Genomic DNA, 20,320 nt, shown 5'->3' with positions numbered 1-20,320 from the left:
AAATATATTTTTCTACATAAAATATTAGTGGGTGTATATTAAACATGTTTCTGATCATTGTAATGTATGTACTAGGTTAAATTTCATCTTATATCCTAAAATATAGTTTTTTCGTACATTTGAAATTATTTGAAGACAAAACCCAGTTTGGGCTTCTTACAAATATTGAGACAACCAGAAACACATTGAATATAAAGACACTGATATTATAAACAAGAAAATATATTTAATATGCAAGTTTAATCGTTTCAGTCGGAAACTCAGGAATGTCCCTTTAAAGCTGTGTAGTTAAACCTCTCTTAACTGAACACCTATGCGACCAAGTAACAAGTCAAATATTAGAAGTATCTGCTTTAGAGAGGTTCTGTTCTGTTCTCATTTCATAAGAGGGAGAGATCAGGTCTCTGATAATTGCAAGAACGTATTGCTCGTGTGAATCTAATTTTGCATAACCTATTTTTAGTTTGTGCGAATTTGGATCACGATTTACTTGAATATAACAAGTTACAAAAAAATGAAATGGGTTACCTGGATCTATTTCTGTATAACCAATAAATAGGTCACGCATATTTTCAATTCTCGGAGACCTGCAGATAGATCGTCTTGTTCGAGGGAATTCCAGTGTAGAGAAGGGTCCACGTTTGAAGTTTGACTGATTTGCTTACATGTTGATCTTTTTCACTGCAGTTGAAATGGAGAGGAATGGGAAAAATGTGGGTGTGGCCTATACGAAGCTGCAGTCTGATTTCACAGAGGAATTTGATGATGGTGAGTAGAGTCCATTCTGCTTTATTGCATGTCAGTTTACATCAGGGCTCGAAACGGCCTATGGCCAGGTCACCAAATGCGACCAATGACCCGTTTGGGCGACTTAAATATTTAAAAAAAGGTCTAGTCCTGCCACTCGCTAAATTCGCCAATTGTGAATTTCAGGAACAACTGGCGAATTTTGTTTTGATTTGGCAAAAAATATTCATGTAATAATTGATATTTTATTGAAAAATGACAGTGGATTTTGCATATTTAAAGATAATTGGAGAATTGTTTTGCTCACCTAGAGCTAGCCATGAAAAATAATAAAAATAATATTTATTCCACATTAAAATCTTGCTCATGGTTCATGGTTCTCTTACCTTAATTTGCCAACATCCATTATTATTTTTTGGGCCACCATATTTTTTGGCAAGTTTCGAGCCCTGTTACATATAGTGGTGAGAAATTTTTGAAAGGTATTGGTGGATACAGAGCCATGACTCCCCTACCCCCTCATTTGAAGTGTCATTTTTAATGACTTATAAAAACAAATAATCATCCCTCAATATACATCACTAAATTGCCCTAAAAATGCATCTCTGAACATCGTTATTTCAAAATGTTCTGGGGAGCATGCCCCCGAACCCCATTACAAATCATGTTCCCTTTGCCTCATTTGCCTTTGACAGTCTCAAATTGTGCTTTTTAGAATTTAGTTGTCCCCTTTTTACAAAATTCGGGATCAGCCCCTGAAAGGATATAATTTGTTTTTAAATAACTAATACAGTTAGTACATGTGCCCTATTTTGGTAATTATCTGTCTTTTTTTGCAGTTCTTTTGGCTTTGAACAAATATAATATTATCCATAAAATGTACTAGTGCATTACAAAAATGAACTCCTTTTAAAAATTCCTGGTGATGCCCATGACTTATATTTTTACTTATCTTGTTATATAAAATAATTTATCTACTTATTTTTGTGTAGAAAGATCAACATTATAACACAAACAGATTATAAATTGAAATGTTCTGTCACAAGCAATTTGTTATATCACAAACAGGACACACATTAAGGTACCGGTAATTGTATAAATGTGACTGTAAAGTAAATTAAAACTAACATTCCTGCAGAGCTTTTGCTCTCATGAAGAAGAAGAAGTTTTTGTTTAATGACACCACTAGAGCACATTGATTTATTAATCATCGGCTATTGGATGTCAAACATATGGTCGTTTTGACACAGTCAGAGAGAGGAAACCTGTTACATTTTCCATTAGTAGCAAGGGATCTTTTATATGCACAATCCCTCAGACAGAATAGCACATACCACAGCCTTTGATATATACCAGTCCTAATGCACTGGCTGGAACGAGAAATAGCCCAATGGGCCCACCGACGAGGATCGATCCTAGACCAACCGCACATCAGGCATGTGCTTTACCACTGGACTGCGTCCCGTCCCTTGCTTCCACGTAAAAAAAGAAAGAAAAAGAAAAGTCAATGATGCATTGATTAATAAGTTAGTGCTGACTATCAGTGTATATACATCATGCCCCATGCTTAAATAAACCTTAAAGTCTAGACTTTAATAAAGTCCAGACTTTAACGTCATGGCAACGCCATTCAAATAGCATTACATTAAAGTCTGGACTTCTTAAAGTCTACCGGCCTCGGTGGCGTCGTGTTTAGGCCATCGGTCTACAGGCTGGTAGGTACTGGGTTCGGATCCCAATTGAGGCATTGGATTTTTAATCCAGATACTGACTTAAAACCCTGAGTGAGTGCTCTGCAAGGCTCAGTGGGTAAGTGTAAACCACTTGCACCGACCAGTGATCCATAACTGGTTAAAAAAAGGCCATGGTTTGTGCTAAAAGATCCCTTGTTGCTAATCGGAAAGAGTAGCTCATGTAGTGGTGACAGCAGGTTTCCTCTCAAAATCTGTGTGGTCCTTAACCATATGTCTGACGCCATATAACCGTAAATAAAATGTGTTGAGTGCGTTGTTAAATTAATTTTTTATTTTTTTTTTATAATTTTTTATTAAAGTTGTAGAAGTTTTATAAGCACGGGCCCATACATGTATAACACCACAAATCCACTTATTAGAGACACACAGCTAGTAGTCATCTATATGGTTGAACAAACAATTACTGGGGTATATACAATGAATTTGCCTTGAAAAATTACTTTATTCAACCAAGGGGCAGAATGTAGCCCAGTGGTAAAGCCCTCGCTTGATGCGAGGTCGGTCTAGGATCGATTCCCATTGGTGGGGCCCATTGGGCTATTTCCCATTCCAGCCAATGCACCACGACTGGCATATCAAAGACCGTGGTATGTACTACCCTGTCTAGCTGTATGATGGTGCATAAAAAGATCCCTTGCTGCTAACTGAAAAGAATAGCCCATGATGTGGTGACAGCGGATTTCCTCTCTCAATATCTGTGTGGTCCTTAACCATATGTCCAACGCCATATATCCTTCCTTCCTTATTCAACCAGCTATTATTATATAGTCATCATGTCACATTTGATCTGAATAATTTGGTACATGTATATTATGTAACTGAATATGCTTTAAAATGTTTGAAAAGTGGTTTATGGTATAGTAAGCATTATAGACATATATATATACTCTGTCAAAAAAGAAACGCATAGGCGAAATAGTCATGGAATTATCTCTATAATGCAAAGTGGCATAATTTCGTTATTTATGATTGTATCACAGTCAAATTTGACATGAGTATGTGACAATGTTCTTGCTATGGACTGACGGCATTGGAGGCGTTTTCGTCACCAAACAGCGTCGCACGAGGGCTATGAAATCAGTACCTTATGTGGCCACCAGCAGCAGCAATCACTGCACATCTCCTTGGCATAGACTGAATGAGTGTCTGAATCTGGGCACGTGGAATCCTAGCCCATTCTTCCTGCAGTGCATGTGACAGTTGCGGAAGCGTCTGAGGTTCTGGGGTCATGCTGGTGTATACGTCTGTCCAGTTCGTGTCATAGATGTTCAATGGGGTTGATATCTGGTGATCTTGATGGCCATGGTAGCACATTAATGTTCTCATTCTGTAAGAAATCCATTGTTACATGTGCCGTATGCAACCTGGCATTGTCCTGCTGAAAGAGTTTTCTCTATTGATCCAAAATGGGAAGCATGTGACATTGAAGAATTTCATCCTGGTAGCGTACAGCTGTCAGGTTGCCTTGTATGAACACAAATTCACTTCTGCCAGTGTATGAGATGGCTCCCCACATCATGACACTCCCTCCACCGAATCTGTTAACTTGGGCGACCCAATTGTTGGCAGAATGTTCATTGTGGCATCTGTAAACATGTTGTCGTCCATCATGTCGCTGTAGAAGGAAACATGACTCGTTGCTGAACCATACTCACCACCAGTTTCCCAAGTTCCACCCCTGTACATTCGTGCACCAGCGAACACGTAAATGTCGATGTTGGCGTCGCAGGACGGGGTCAACATACGTTCTCCTAGCCTGTAAACCAGCTTCTCAAAGTTGGTTCCGAATGGTTTGTGCAGACACCCTTCTCAAACCAGGTATGTGTCCAGCAGTGTTCATTGCTGTGGCAGTTCGGTGACGCAAGTGCAGAACCCGGATGTAGCAATCTTGTGCTGCAGTTGTTATGTGAGGTCTTCCACTTCTGGGCTGGTCTTCAGCTGATTGAAACTGTCCCAGAGACTTGAAATGGTGCTTTGATGAACGTTCATGTGGTGTACGACTGCTGACTATGATTCACCTAACTGGAGGCTGCCTATTGCAATGTTTAGATTCGGCAGACTTAGTCTTGGCATCTTGTAACTCATCTACGTTGAAATGGAAATGAGGCATCATTGCGAGTAACCGGCGTCATGGCAGGCCATCGGTCTACAGGCTGGTAGGTACTGGGTTCGGATCCCAGTCGAGGCATGGGATTTTTAATCGAGATACCGATTCCAAACCCTGAGTGAGTGCTCCGCAAGGCTCAATGGGTAGGTGTAAACCACTTGCACTGACCAGTGATCCATAACTGGTTCAACAAAGGCCATGGTTTGTGCTATCCTGCCTGTGGGAAGCGCAAATAAAAGATCCCTTGCTGCCTGTCGTAAAAAGAGTAGCCTATGTGGCGACAGCGGGTTTCCTCTAAAAACAGTGTCAGAATGACCATATGTTTGACGTCCAATAGCCGATGATAAGATAAAAAATCAATGTGCTCTAGCGGCGTCGTTAAATAAAACAAACTTTACTTTCATTGCGAGTATTGCAGCTTTAAATACCCATCACTACCCCAATCTTTTCCCCGAGTTTCAAGTGCATTCGCCAAAATCTGATCATTTCACGCCGATTTCCTGCAATTGTCGCACAACGTGCCACAACATGCATTAAATTTGTTTTAGGGTGCATTTGGACATGCTGTCCCATTCCAGGAACATTAACAAACATGGTCATTCAGCAACATTGTAAAAAAACAATATTTTGTAAAATCAAACACTTTTTTTTCTTTCCCTATCACCGATGCGTTTCTTTTTTGACAGAGTATATATATATATTGAATTCATTTCAGAAACATTCTCTTGTATTAACATTTTGAGAAATATTTATGGTACTTCAAACAGCCATTACACATACAATATAATGAATTGTACATTAATTCTTTATAAAAAACCCATGTGTTTAATAATACAACTATGTATATAGATTAATTAATTGTTGGCTATTAACTGTGAAACATTTGATAATTCTGACTCATAATCTGCAGAAGAAAGTAAAGTAAACTTTGTTTTAATAACACCACTAGAGCACACTGATTTATTTCATTTGATAATTCTGACACATCTTCAGAGTAATTAAACCTGTTACCTTTTTCCATTGGTAGCAAAGGATCTTTTACATGCACATTCCCACAGTCAGGACAGCACATACCACAACCATTGTTTTACATCTTCATCTTCAGAGTAAACCCACTATATTTTTCCATTAGTAATAAACTTGTTTTAATATTCACTTTCCAACAAACAGGATAGCACATACCACAGCCTTTGATATAGCAGAAGTGATTATGACCGTTTGAGTGGGATTGTCTATATTACCAATTTTAGAAAGTTGGCACATAAAAACATCCATTTATATTCACTTTCCAACAAACAGGATATCACATACCACAGCCTTTGATATAGCAGTAGTGGGGCACTGATTGTGATTGTTTGAGTGTGATTCACTGTACATGTATTGCCAGTTGAAACTTGGCAGACGGAAACACCCATTCTCTATGCATACACTGGTATAACCCTAGCATATATAGTTAATACAATATTACCTCTTTGTTACCCTTCACTGCGTCAATAGCTAAACACATACTACCAGCTGTGTCATATACGATAGCTAAACACATACAGCCAGCTGTGTCATATACGGCTGGGCGGTATTTCTGATACATCGCCTTACTGAATGACATTTTTCTCACTCTCAATTATATAGTTCATTTGCCAGTCATATATTTGGTTTCATATGAATGCACAAGTTTCTCATTTGGTGTCCTATGAATGAGTAATTCATCAACAAGTTGAAGTAGAGGTAAGAATGCTAACTACATGTATATATATACCAGTAGCATGGAGTTGGTAGCGGTGTGAACGTGTATTGTCGTAAGTAGGTAATGCCATATGTATATATTTTATATGTGGTCATTTAATTTCGTATGAATGAGTAATTCATCAACAACAAATGTATATATGGTCAAATGCAGTTCATGACAGAGTTAACATATATTGCTTCATAAATTTGGCCCGTTTTCTTGTTTAGAATACCAGTGTCTGTATACACAAGGTATTTGTTGTCGTTCTAATGTTTGTAGGAGCCCAAATATGACTTTACCACCTTCCAGTAATTTTGTATGTATGAAATTTCTTTTTACGAAGTTAAATAAAAATGACTATTACAATATATAGCACACAACCACAAACACATTGGATATATCGACACTGGTATATTCTTACTTATGTTTTAAAATGTGCCATGTTCTTTGTATTATTCATATATAAAGAAATAAAATTGTAAATTATTGTATTATAAACAATAAATAAAACAAACAATTGTTGTATTCTAAACAAGAAAATATATTTAATATGTAATTGTAGTCGTTAAAAAGACTGTGTTAGTCAGAAACATTTTGCAATAGCAGCAAACTCAGGATAGTCCCTTTAAAAAAATATTACCACACTGATACCATATAAATTCATGTCCTAAGGGGAGCTAAGAATTACTCTCCTTGAACTAGTCTCAGGGGAGTGATGGGGAGCGAGAGTGATGGCTCCACTTAAACTTCGAGGTCTGCTTCTGTAAAATTATCAGATAGTAGGAGATACAAATAGCAACAATTTTATTGGGAAGAGGTGATAACATTATTCTCACACAGTGCACACATTTATTTCTATTAAAGACATAAAAGTTATTAACTGAACTTTAAGGGATTTTCATTTGATAAGTATTGTTAGACAAATGCCAAAACACAACCTAGATATGCAACATTGACCATGTGTATATCTTCCTGTGTGCATGGTTAGTAAGGGCACGACTCTGACAACTGATTGGCATGATCAAGACAGGCAAAAGTCCTTCAAAGTGTGTTTATTGTTCGGTGGTCAGAGGTTAAATTTGTATTAAAAATACACAATGGGGACGGGATAATTGGTTCAGTATTCAGAGTTGAGGTGTTTATGGTCTTCAGGGGTTACTTTCAGTTCACTGATTAAAGATGAATAAAACATGGGGCCATGAAATAAGCTGAGGGTCCAGTTTTGAGAAGTTTCACTGTATGTTATAATAATCATTTTATTGCTGGGCCAATTTATATCAAACAAACCACTGAATTCATGGCAGGTATTTATTTCTTAGTCACATATTTAACTTTCCCTAAATTATAGGAATTGTTGTATTATCGGTACACCAGTATATTATGATTCAATTAAATGGTAAATTATAGGCCTACATATTACAATACACACTGCCTGAACTGATATTCTTAATAATTTCTGTATTTCAAGTACGATGTCAGTTGGAAACCCTAATCTCTTAGAATCAACCAGTTTCATAAATTGTGTTCATAACTTCATAGATGTGAAAGAAGAAAAGGTCTGTCTGTCTGTCTGTCTGTGTCTGTCTGTGTGTCTGTAAGAATGATAACTATATGTACAACAAATGTATATATGGTAAAATGCACTTCGTGATAAGAGTGAACATATATTGTCGTAAATATGCAGTGTCAAATGTTTATGTATATATTTATATGTGTTCATTTCATTCGATATGAATAAATAATTCATCAATAAGTTAAAATAGTGGTAAGAATGATAAATATATATAATATGCAGATGGTAATGAATGAACATGTATAGATCATAAGTATGCAATGCCAAATGTATAATAATATATAGGTATATTTATGTGTTCATTTGATTTGATATGAATACATAATTAGTTCATCAGTCAACAAGTTGAAATAGTGTCTGTCTGTCTGTGCCACATATTTTTTATGTGTTTTTTTTCCACAATACATCAAGCTATTGAACTGAATTTTTTATATATAGCTATAACATCATTTTACAGATCAAGTTTGATTTCTATGGTTTTACCCATTTTTTACAGAGTTATGGCCCTTGAACTTAGGAGAAATTAAATTTTGATATCTGGACTTTTGTTTTTGTAATGCCTCAATATATTAAGCTGAAATTTTAGTGGAAAGCTTTATTATGTACTGTTACAGAAGTTTGACTTTGATGGTGATTAAAACAAAAATCACAGTTATGTCCCTTGAGCTTAGGACATACAAAAATAGTTTGTGCCTGTTAAGTGACATATGTACAAGGTATGTTTTCAGCAGTACTAGCTCTCAGAACGCTTGTTAAATAAGCTATAGTGCACTGAAGTGATCCATATATTTCATTTTTCAAATAATAAACTTCAACTTGTGTCAAATATTTTCTTTATTTTGTTGCAATTACAAGTCTTCAAAATCACTTGATGCTACTGTAAATAATATATAGAGATTATTATACGAGCTTGTGTGTCGTACTGATTTTACGAAACGAGTGGCAGGATTTATGTATTACCCTTGCTCTTGCTCGGGCAATACAAAACTCATGCCACTCATTTCATAAAATCAGTACGACACACTCAAGTGTAATAATTTCTTTATTATCTATATTATTATTGTTATTTTTTATGAATAACAAGGACCGTTTCAAAATGTTCCAACCACAACTAGAAGAAGACGATGAAATGATGTCATATTTCACATGCAAAGTCTGAACTAGGACTGGAGAAACCAACGTCATGTTATGACATCGCTTTCCAAAATTACGTCATCACACTTGCTATTACACATGTGCTTCGTATGATTATTATTAACTCGGTTATGTTGAACCATCTGGATAATAAATTTCGATATGTACCTTGTTACAGGGAACCCATATCCTGATACAAAAAATTTCATAATACCCATTCCTACTAGATAGCCATGTATTTTAAATATTTGTATATCATATATATATATATATATATATATATATATATATATATATATATATATGTGTGTGTATGGTAAATGCTATTCAAGACTTGAAGTTAACAGCAATAGCAAATTGTCACTCAAAATACACAATGTTTTCTGATAATTAATTTCTCAAACAGCTTTTGCTTTCCATTTTGATGTCTTGTACAGTTACTGAGATTAAGAAATTAGAGCAAACTATGTTGACATTTGGGCGACTAGTAATAAATTAGAGATTGTAAAAAAAAAAAAAAAAAAAAAAAAACATGATTAGTTTAATTCTATTTATCCTGCGACGACTGTTTCTATTGGCCAATCATGATGGCTGATTAAAGCAAAGTTGTAAACCTATACTAACAGATTATGACTTTTGACATCACTCGTGTGACGTCACATGCATAGCAGCATTACAAAATCGCTCATTTGATCTCTATAGGTCATCGTACAATGTACATTATAGCTTAAATAAAAGAAATAATAGCTTTTCCCTTTAATTTTTATGGTCTGCAGGATAAAGATAATAACTAGTTAATGACGTATGATGTCGACTTTTTTCTGTTCAGGCCGAATGAGAAATTCCCATTCTTACCTTCGCACGTCATTAACTAGTTATTCTCTATATAAAATTAGAGTAAAGTTTATATCAGTATAACTGGTCTAGAACCACTTCTCATTGTCTAGAATCTGCTTTCAGCTTAAAACATGAGAAGCATAGAATGAATTTCGAGCCTAGACTTTGATACAATGTCATGTAAAAAAAAAAAAATCTAACATATAAATTTAACCATAGAATCAAGTGTAACTTAGCTGATTCCATTTATGGTTGGATTTTATGGTGAAAAATGTGTGGTCTTCTTTTTCTTTTCCTTCTTTTTTCTCTTCTGTTTTTCTGTTAAAATATGATTCAAATAATTGCTGGAATATTAACTTTGTTCCTTGAGCTGTGACAATTGTTTGTACATATTCCCATGACACTGACCGGGCAGTGACCTGGGTGTAAAAATGACATTTTCAAACTGAACAAAAAGGAAAGTTATCTTTAATATTTTGTGACCATATTATCGTTATGACTTGCTCAAAGGATTGTTGTGTAAGGTTACTGAATACCTAGTATTGATGTTGTTGTCAGGTAGCGTGGGTTGAACAGCTGGTAAGTAGTATTGATGTTGAGTTCTTTTCAACTGCAACTCTGTGTTTTCAATGTTGTTTATGACAGGATATTGTGAAGGCCATTTGAGCATATTTAGTTGATTTTCTTCAGTGAAAGTTTTCACTGTTCTGGCTTGATAAAGTTGAAAGTTTGTTTTGTTTAATGACACCACTAGAGCACATTGATTTATTAATCATTGGCTATTGGATGTTAAGAATTTGATAATTCTAACATAGTCTTAGAAAGAAAACCTGCTACATTTTTTTATTAGTAGTAAGGGATCTTTTATATACACTATCCCACAGACAGGATAGCACATACCACGGCTTTTGATATACCAGTTGTGGTGCACTGGCTGGAATGAGAAATAGCCCAACGGACCCATTGATGGGGATCGGTCCCAAACTGACTGTGCATCAAGCGAGCACTTTACCACTGGGCTATGTCCTGCCCCATACCTGTCACGAATTCAGTGGTTGGTTTGTTGTACATTGGTCCAGCAATAAAATGATTATTATAATATACAGTAAAACTTCTCAAAACTGGACCATCAGTAAATTGGAATTCTCTCAAAACCAAACTTGTTAAATTTTTCCATTAGTAGTAAGGGATATTTTATAGGCACTATTCCACAGACAGGACAGCACATACCACAGCTTTTGATATACTAGTTGTGGTGCACTGGCTGGAACACGAAATAGCCCAATGAACCCATCGACGGGGATCGATCCCAGACTGTCTGGGATTCAAGCGAATGCATTACCACTGGGATACACCCCTCCCCTGTTCTGGCAAGATAAACCAGAGCCTTGGTAAAAGTTAAAGGGACATTCCTGAGTTTGCTGCATTGTAAGATGTTTCAGACTAATAAAATATTTCTTCGATTAAACTTACATATTAAATATATTTTCTTGTACAGTGTCTGTATATTCAATGTGTTTCTGGTTGTCTTAATTTTGTAGGAAGCCCAAACTCCAAAAAATATTTTAGGAAATAAAATTAAATTTAACCTAGTACAAATATTAGAATGATTGGAAACAGGTTTAATATACAGCCACTAATATATTATACAGAAAAATATATTTGATATGTAATTACAGTCATTAAAAATTCCCTTTAATCGATAACATCTTAAAAATTGCACCAAACTCAGGAATGTCCCTTTAAACAAAACTTTGTTTGCTTATGAACATGGTCATAGGCTGGAGGTGTGGGTTCAGACCCATAGACAGGACAGCACATACCAGTCATATGGCACTGGTTGGACTGGTGCTAGCTGGTACCCAGATGCGAATCCAGAACTTTCATGTACTAGTGGTCAGAAGGCTTAACCACTTTACAAGTAGACTGGTCAGGTCAGGTCTAGTCAGGTCAGGTCATAGGGCTTAACATAGGTGCACATTCAGAGGAAGCTGTTGAAATGCATACCTGTCATGGACCCATTACTTTTGCTATTAATAGACCCAATTCAGTGTGAAAGACGCTGTACAAATGTCAAACTCCGTGGAGAATCCAAAATTGGCCGACTTATTCCATTCCGATTTGCTTGGAATAGTGTCGAGAGAAATTTTCATGACACCCGTCTATACATTTGGTTATCATATTTTGTTTTCATCAGTGTCATTAAATTACATCGGTATATAATATAATATTCTTAGAAACTACCCATAAATGTTCCGTGACGTGCTTCAAACACCGAATATCGTGATGTCAGGACTGAGAATTTCAGAAAATTTCCATAACTTGTAAATATGCCGGTGGCCTGCTAACGCAAGTAGCATTTTATAATGAAAGTAGACGGTGGTCGTGAAGGAAATAGCTGAACATGTTGAATGATGGAGAAAAAGCTGTTTAGAACATAATATTATAACGTACATCTAGGTCAGGGATTTCCCATTGCATTCAATTTTCCAAAACATTGATGATATTAGCCAACACATGTTTGTTTTTATTTTCTGATGAGTGATTACAGCTTTTGCACAAACTACAGACGAATGACAAAATCGCCCGTGCCAAATTTTATGTACTGGTACTGCAATTTATTTTTCTTCCAACTGCCAAATGAAATTTGAAATAATTTAAGTCATAGGAAATCCCGAATGTTTTTATGCATGTAGTGTTTTACATGAAATACTGTTTAAACAATAAAGAAAAAGTATGATATCTTTATATTGCTGGGGGTGGGGGAGGGGGGGTTGGTGGAACTATGACTGAAACTCAGGACAGTCACTTTAATTTCTGAACAGCATATGATTTTGTGCACATAGCTAAATGATCAAACGGAACGTGCATCTATGTTACTAAACTTTTTTGAAACTTCTAAAGACTGCGCTGACTTCGTATCACCGCGGTGCCTACAAAATGCCGACTTCGTATCACCGCGGTGCCTACAAAATGCCGACTTCGTATCACTGCGGTGCCTACAAAATGCTGACTTCGTATCACCGCGGTGCCTACAAAATGCCGACTTTGTATCAATTGACTGGGATGCTGATTTCAAACGGATACATTGTATCTTTCTCACACCAGCACTGTAGGCTTATTTTCATCCAAAAAGAGTGATATATATTTTTTAAAGATTTTCTGACGAACGATTACAGCTTTTGCACGAACGATCTGTTGTTTATGTTGATATTGGTTTTGCATACCGACAGACGAAGGACAAAATCATTCATGCCAAATTTTATGCCCTGTGTTATCATTAATGTTATTCATATTATTATTTTATTCATATTATTTAAAAAAATGTATATATGCACTGTGCTGTGCTATCATTAAACATTCATTCATTTTAAATATATGTAATGTTTTAACCTATCATAGAAGCAATGAATGCATCACACCAACACATACAGATTAAGTAATTTATTCAACAGCAACGTATCCACATGCTGTCTGTTATCACTCATGCCATTGATTTTGTTCTGAGTTTCAAGCAAGGTCATTACAGGACACGTGTGTACAATAATTATACAGCTGTTGTATGTGTGTGTTATACAACCTTGTTCAAAATGGAGGCAAGTCCTAGTAGTGCACTAGGACTTGCCTCCATTTGGAACATGAAATAGCCCATGGGCCCACCGACGTGGATTAATCCTAAACCAACCACACATAGGGCATGCACTTTACGACTGGGCCACATCCTCTCCTGCCTCCCCCCCCCCCCCTCGCACACACACATACCATAAATAGGTCACTGCGACCTACTGTTCATGCATTACAGCACATTAAAGGAAATCCTTATCCAGACTATATTTTCCTTATATTTTATCAATTAAATTGGGATCATTGAACCTTGCGTGCAATTTAGTACAATTTAGGAGGATGGTATGTTGCATACCATAAGTAGGTCATTGCGACCTACTTTTCACACATTACTACTATTACTAAAAGAAATCCTTGTCCAGGCCATATCTTCCTTTCAATACTATTGGACAAGGTGTTTTATGTGTTTTAATTATTTTTCATCCAGCCCCCTTGGACAAGGTGTTGTATGTGTTTTAATTATTTTTTATTCAGCCCCGTTGGACAAGGTGTTGTATGTGTTTTAATTATTTTTTATCCAGCCCTGTTGAACAAGGTGTTGTATGTGTTTTAATTATTTTTTATCCAGCCCCGTTGGACAAGGCGTTGTACGTGGTGCATTCGGACGGTGAATCCGATGAGGATATCGCGTACATGCAGAAGATGCGGTACACCGATGGGGATCCCGACCACGCGGACAGTGACAAGACGTTCACAGTGGAGGAGGCTGTGGACTGCATTGGTCTAGGATGTTTTCAGTGGCGTATCTTCATTGTCAGTGGACTGATAACGGTAAGGCAGCTTAGCTAGTTTTATGGTGGGTGGTTTCTGTCAACTGCATCGGTCTAGGATGTTTTCAATGGCGTATCTTCATTGTCAGTGGACTGATAATGGTAAGCTAACTTAGTCAGTTTTATGGTGGGTGGTTTTTGTCGACTGCATCGGTCTAGGATGTTTTCAGTGGCGTATCTTCATTGTCAGTGGACTGATAACGGTAAGGCAGCTTAGCTAGTTTTATGGTGGGTGGTTTCTGTCGACTGCATTGGTCTAGGATGTTTTCAGTGGCGTATCTTCATTGTCAGTGGACTGATAACGGTAAGCTAACTTAGCTAGTTTTATGATGGGTGGTTTCTGTCGACTGCATCGGTCTAGGATGTTTTCAGTGGCGTATCTTCATTGTCAGTGGACTGATAATGGTAAGGCAGCTTAGCTAGTTTTATGGTGGGTGGTTTCTGTCGACTGCATCGGTCTAGGATGTTTTCAGTGGTGTATCTTCATTGTCAGTGGACTGATAATGGTAAGGCAGCTTAGCTAGTTTTATGGTGGGTGGTTTCTGTCGACTGCATCGGTCTAGGATGTTTTCAGTGGTGTATCTTCATTGTCAGTGGACTGATAATGGTAAGGCAGCTTAGCTAGTTTTATGGTGGATGGTTTCTGTGGACTGCATCGGTCTAGGATGTTTTCAGTGGCGTATCTTCATTGTCAGTGGACTGATAACGGTAAGGCAGCTTAGCTAGTTTTATGGTGGGTGGTTTCTGTGGACTGCATTGGTCTAGGATGTTTTCAGTGGCGTATCTTCATTGTCAGTGGACTGATAACGGTAAGCTAACTTAGCTAGTTTTATGGTGGGTGGTTTCTGTCGACTGCATTGGTCTAGGGTGTTTTCAGTGGCGTATCTTCATTGTCAGTGGACTGATAACGGTAAGCTAACTTAGCTAGTTTTATTGTGGGTGGTTTCTGTCGACTGCATCAGTCTAGGATGTTTTCAGTGGCGTATCTTCATTGTCAGTGGACTGATAACGGTAAGGCAGCTTAGCTAGTTTTATGGTGGGTGGTTTCTGTCGACTGCATCGGTCTAGGATGTTTTCAGTGGCGTATCTTCATTGTCAGTGGACTTATAACGGTAAGGCAGCTTAGCTAGTTTTATGGTGGGTGGTTTCTGTCGACTGCATCGGTCTAGGATGTTTTCAGTGGTGTATCTTCATTGTCAGTGGACTGATAATGGTAAGGCAGCTTAGCTAGTTTTATGGTGGATGGTTTCTGTGGACTGCATTGGTCTAAGATGTTTTCAGTGGCGTATCTTCATTGTCAGTGGACTGATAACGGTAAGCTAACTTAGCTAGTTTTATGATGGGTGGTTTCTGTCGACTGCATCGGTCTAGGATGTTTTCAGTGGTGTATCTTCATTGTCAGTGGACTGATAATGGTAAGGCAGCTTAGCTAGTTTTATGGTGGGTGGTTTCTGTGGACTGCATTGGTCTAGGATGTTTTCAGTGGCGTATCTTCATTGTCAGTGGACTGATAACGGTAAGCTAACTTAGCTAGTTTTATGGTGGGTGGTTTCTGTCGACTGCATTGGTCTAGGGTGTTTTCAGTGGCGTATCTTCATTGTCAGTGGACTGATAACGGTAAGCTAACTTAGCTAGTTTTATTGTGGGTGGTTCCTGTTGAATGCATCAGTCTAGGATGTTTTCAGTGGCGTATCTTCATTGTCAGTGGACTGATAACGGTAAGGCAGCTTAGCTAGTTTTATGGTGGGTGGTTTCTGTCGACTGCATCGGTCTAGGATGTTTTCAGTGGCGTATCTTCATTGTCAGTGGACTTATAATGGTAAGGCAGCTTAGCTAGTTTTATGGTGGGTGGTTTCTGTCGACTGCATCGGTCTAGGATGTTTTCAGTGGCGTATCTTCATTGTCAGTGGACTTATAACGGTAAGGCAGCTTAGCTAGTTTTATGGTGGGTGGTTTCTGTCGACTGCATCGGTCTAGGATGTTTTCAGTGGCGTATCTTCATTGTCAGTGGACTGATAACAGTAAGGCAGCTTAGCTAGTTTTATGGTGGGTGGTTTCTGTCGACTGCATCGATCTAGGATGTTTTCAGTGGCGTATCTTCATTGTCATTGGACTGATAACAGTAATCCATATATTTCATGTTGTGAATGATAAATTTTCAATTTGTATCATGTATTTTCTTTATTTTGTTACTTGCCACCCTTTAACACAGGCACTTGACACAGATTAGTAGGTCTAGAGGTAAATTTGATATATTTCTACAATATTTTGCTCATACTCTATTCATACATGACAAATGTATTGCCCCTGAACGTGTATTGATATATACATGTACCAAAAATTTCGATCCCTACTATATATCCATTTTATAGTAGGGATCGAAATTTTTGGTATATGTCAATACACGTTAAGTGGCAATACATTTGTCATGTATGAATAGAGTATGAGCAAAATATTGTGGAAATATATCAAATTTACCGATATACAACACATTTTGAATTTTATTCATGTATACTAAACTGTGTCAAGTGCCTGTGCCCTTTAAACAGGTTAACAGTATGTGGTGGAAATAATATGTTATATCATGCATATTTTTTTATATGAGATATGAGATATCACGATACAAAAATTCCCATCATACCCATCCCTAAAGGTAACTAAAATATAAAATATTTTATTTGCAAAGAGGCAGGTTACAATGTAGCAAACAATGGGAAGCTGAGAGTTAAATTATGTACACTAAACCTTTATTGCATTTCCAACTGTTTCAGGCAGCAGATGCTTTGGAAATGCTGTTACTTGCAGTATTGTCTCCAGTTCTGAGATGTTCATTTGGTCTCACAGACTTCCAGGTGGCACTCATTACCACAGTTGTCTTCTGCGGAATGGGTACCTTTGCACCGATCTGGGGAATCGTAGGGGACAAGATAGGACGTAAAAGTGTAAGTATGACATAGTATATATCTCCAATCTATTATCTCCCAATCCTCTACATTTTGTATTCTTAAATGCCCTGACAAATATTTTATAATGCTTTTAATATAGTCACCCTTTAACCATTCTGTAAACATATAACTGTCGTGAAAATGGGGGTAAGGTCACAAAACAGGTAGATACACACAGAAAGCTGTGAGTCCTGCCATGCTATCATAAATTTTCCATCGCTAGGGATGTAGGCCTTGACAAAAATCACTATGAGCATTCGTCCCCTCAGATGGTACCGACCGACCCATCTGGCTCATGGATTATATGTTTCTATGTAGAACACGGATTGTTCACAATACCTATACTAGTCACAACAAGTTAAGGGCCAGTATGAAATTTTACCTTTTTTAAAAAGAAAATTCAACAAAAAATCAGGGGTGGTGATAGGTAATGAAAAGTAGGTTACAGACTTGAATAAAGCATAATTCAACAAAAAATCAGGGGTGGTGATAGGTTATGAAAAGTAGGTTACAGACTTGAATAAAGCATAATTCAACAAAAAATCAGGGGTGGTGATAGGTAATGAAAAGTAGGTTACAGACTTGAATAAAGCATAATTCAACAAAAAATCAGGGGTGGTGATAGGTAATGAAAAGTAGGTTACAGACTTGAATAAAGCATAATTCAACAAAAAATCAGGGGTGGTGATAGGTAATGAAAAGTAGGTTACAGACTTGAATAAAGCATAATTCAACAAAAAATCAGGGGTGGTGATAGGTAATGAAAAGTAGGTTACAGACTTGAATAAAGCATATTTCAGATGGCATATACATGAGCCTTTTACTCACAGCTTGTTTGGTTGCCTGTAGAAAGTGAATAGCAAATGGATAAAAAATCCAAGATTGTTTGACTTTGTAAAGCCTTTTTTGCTGACTAAGCAGGGCACATGCTAGAAAACTCCTTTTTTATGTTAACACTTTCCATGTTTGATTAGGGTTGGGAAGGTATAAATGTTTTTGCAATCTGGCTTCGGAAAAGCATGCCACTAAAACATAAACTGAGCATTCTGGACTGTGGTCAAGCCTTGCCTTGTCTGACTGATAGCAAATTAATCCATGAGACAAGTAGCGAGATGCCTGTAAATGAGCCGTACCATCATCCATTAACTGCAAGAGCCTTTTCAATCCACAGACGCAGTGTCCATGTGGCCCTTAATTTCTTGTTACTAGTATATATGTATATGGCTGCATTTACGGAGCACAGTGCCTCACAAAACTCAGTCAGATAATGTTATTATAGAGTGTAACTGATGCTGACAGCTCTGTGGTTGGTGAAATCTGCTGGTTGTCAGTGTGTTTATCTCATCCAAACTGGTACTTCGTTGTCATTTAACACCTAAAAGCCCCACCCAACCCAAAACTATTAATATATATATACATATATACACACAGTTGAATCCTGTTGGCTCGAACCCTTTCAGTAATCAAGAAAGTGTTCAACCCATCGGGTAGTTCGACCTAACCATTAGGTAAACATCATGTCAGTGTAACTCGGGACTTTGTTTTTGGTTCGAGCATTGCGGTGTTTTCGACCCTTCCTAGTTTGATCCAACAAGATTCTGTGTATAGGCCTATATATATATTTTGACCATTAGAGACCAATTGTCTAATGATATTTGTAGACTAGCTGTAACTAACTCTTTTTTTTTTGTTATTTCAGACTGAAACATAAAACCAATTTATTATTACAACTTAGATTACTTAGTGATTCTAACCAATATTGCCAAGTATAAATCATTAAATCCACTTGAAAGTGTTAGCATCCACAACAGCTGCTGTTATCAATGCAAGTCACACAATACAGGATTTACAAATTACAGTGTATCAACAGATGACTGACTGGAGAAAAATAAATCAGAAAATAAAAGACACAAAATAATGTTTATGTTGAATTGAGTATACAACAAATGTGAAATTGAAATATTTTATTGTATCATGCCATGTTTTACTGTATTATTGTTTTAACCATGTCATTTTAATTATGTAATACACTTTAAGCATACATTATAGTGTGGAGTTTAGCGCTATATAAAGGAACTTATTATTATTATGCATGTACCAGTAATATACGCTAGAGTTCAAAGGTGTGTATTGTCATGGTGGTTAAAAGAGCATTGATTAATTACCCACTCATGTCTACAGTAACTAGACTGCAGTGGATAAGTTGTGACTATTAATTATCAGTCATTCTGTCCCAATGGATATGAAGGGGCGGGATGTAGGCCAGTGGCAAAGTGCTCGCTCGATGCGTGGTCGGTCTGGGATCGATCCCCGTCGGTGGGCCCATTGGGCTATTTCTCGCTCCAGCCAGTGCACCACGACTTGTATATCAAAGGCTGTGGTATGTGCTATCCTGTCTGTGGGAGGATGCATATAAAAGATCCTTTGCTGCTAATCGAAAAGAGTAGCCCATAAAGTGGTGACAGCGGGTTCCCTCTCTTAATATATGTGTGGTCCTTAACCATATGTCTGACACCATGTAACCATAAATAAAATGTGTTGAGTGCGTCGTTAAATAAGGCATTTCTTTCTTTCTTTTTTTTCTCTTAATATCTGTGTCGTCCTTAACCATATGTCTGACGCCATATAACCATAAATAAAATGTGTTGAGTTTGTCGTTAAATAAAACATTTCCTTCCTTTCTCCGATCGATACGAGCAACATTTGTCAGAGGTGATGATCAGGATGGACGTACCAGAACCTTCAGTGGATATAGAGACTTTTGGTTGGTTGGTATCAGTCAGCCAATTCAAGGTGTTGCAAGCATGTACCATCCTTGCCATGTGATTACTGGAATATCAAGACTGCATGGATAAAAGAAAGAAAGAAAGGAATGTTTTATTTAACGACGCACTCAACACATTTTATTTTACGGTTATATGGCGTCAGACATATGGTTAAGGACCACACAAATTTTGAGAGGAAACCTGCTGTTGCCACTACATAGGCTACTCTTTCCGATTAGCAGCAAGGGATCTTTTATTTGCGCTTCCCACAGGCAGGATAGCACAAACCATGGCCTTTGTTGAACCAGTTATGGATCACTGGTCAGTGCAAGTGGTTT

At 37.2% G+C, this 20,320-nt stretch overlaps 1 protein-coding gene across 5 annotated transcripts in view; it reads left to right on the top strand.

Moving 5' to 3' along the window:
* The first annotated feature begins 708 nt into the window (after positions 1 to 708).
* Positions 709 to 20,320, top strand: part of LOC121368403 (putative transporter SVOPL) — a 39,191-nt gene continuing 19,579 nt past the window's right edge. Inside the window, exons 1-3 of one of the 5 annotated variants that reach the window (XM_041493112.1) lie at positions 709 to 768; positions 14,071 to 14,273; positions 17,044 to 17,214. In XM_041493112.1, the coding sequence (XP_041349046.1) occupies positions 14,136 to 14,273; positions 17,044 to 17,214 (309 nt within the window). In that variant the 5' untranslated portion in view covers positions 709 to 768; positions 14,071 to 14,135. The other 4 variants (XM_041493110.1, XM_041493113.1, XM_041493109.1 and 1 more) reach the window with 4 other exon arrangements.

This window comes from Gigantopelta aegis, chromosome 3 (genome assembly GCF_016097555.1).
Source record: "Gigantopelta aegis isolate Gae_Host chromosome 3, Gae_host_genome, whole genome shotgun sequence".
NCBI lineage: Eukaryota > Metazoa > Mollusca > Gastropoda > Neomphalida > Peltospiridae > Gigantopelta > Gigantopelta aegis.
This window is presented reverse-complemented; position numbering and strand designations above follow the sequence as displayed.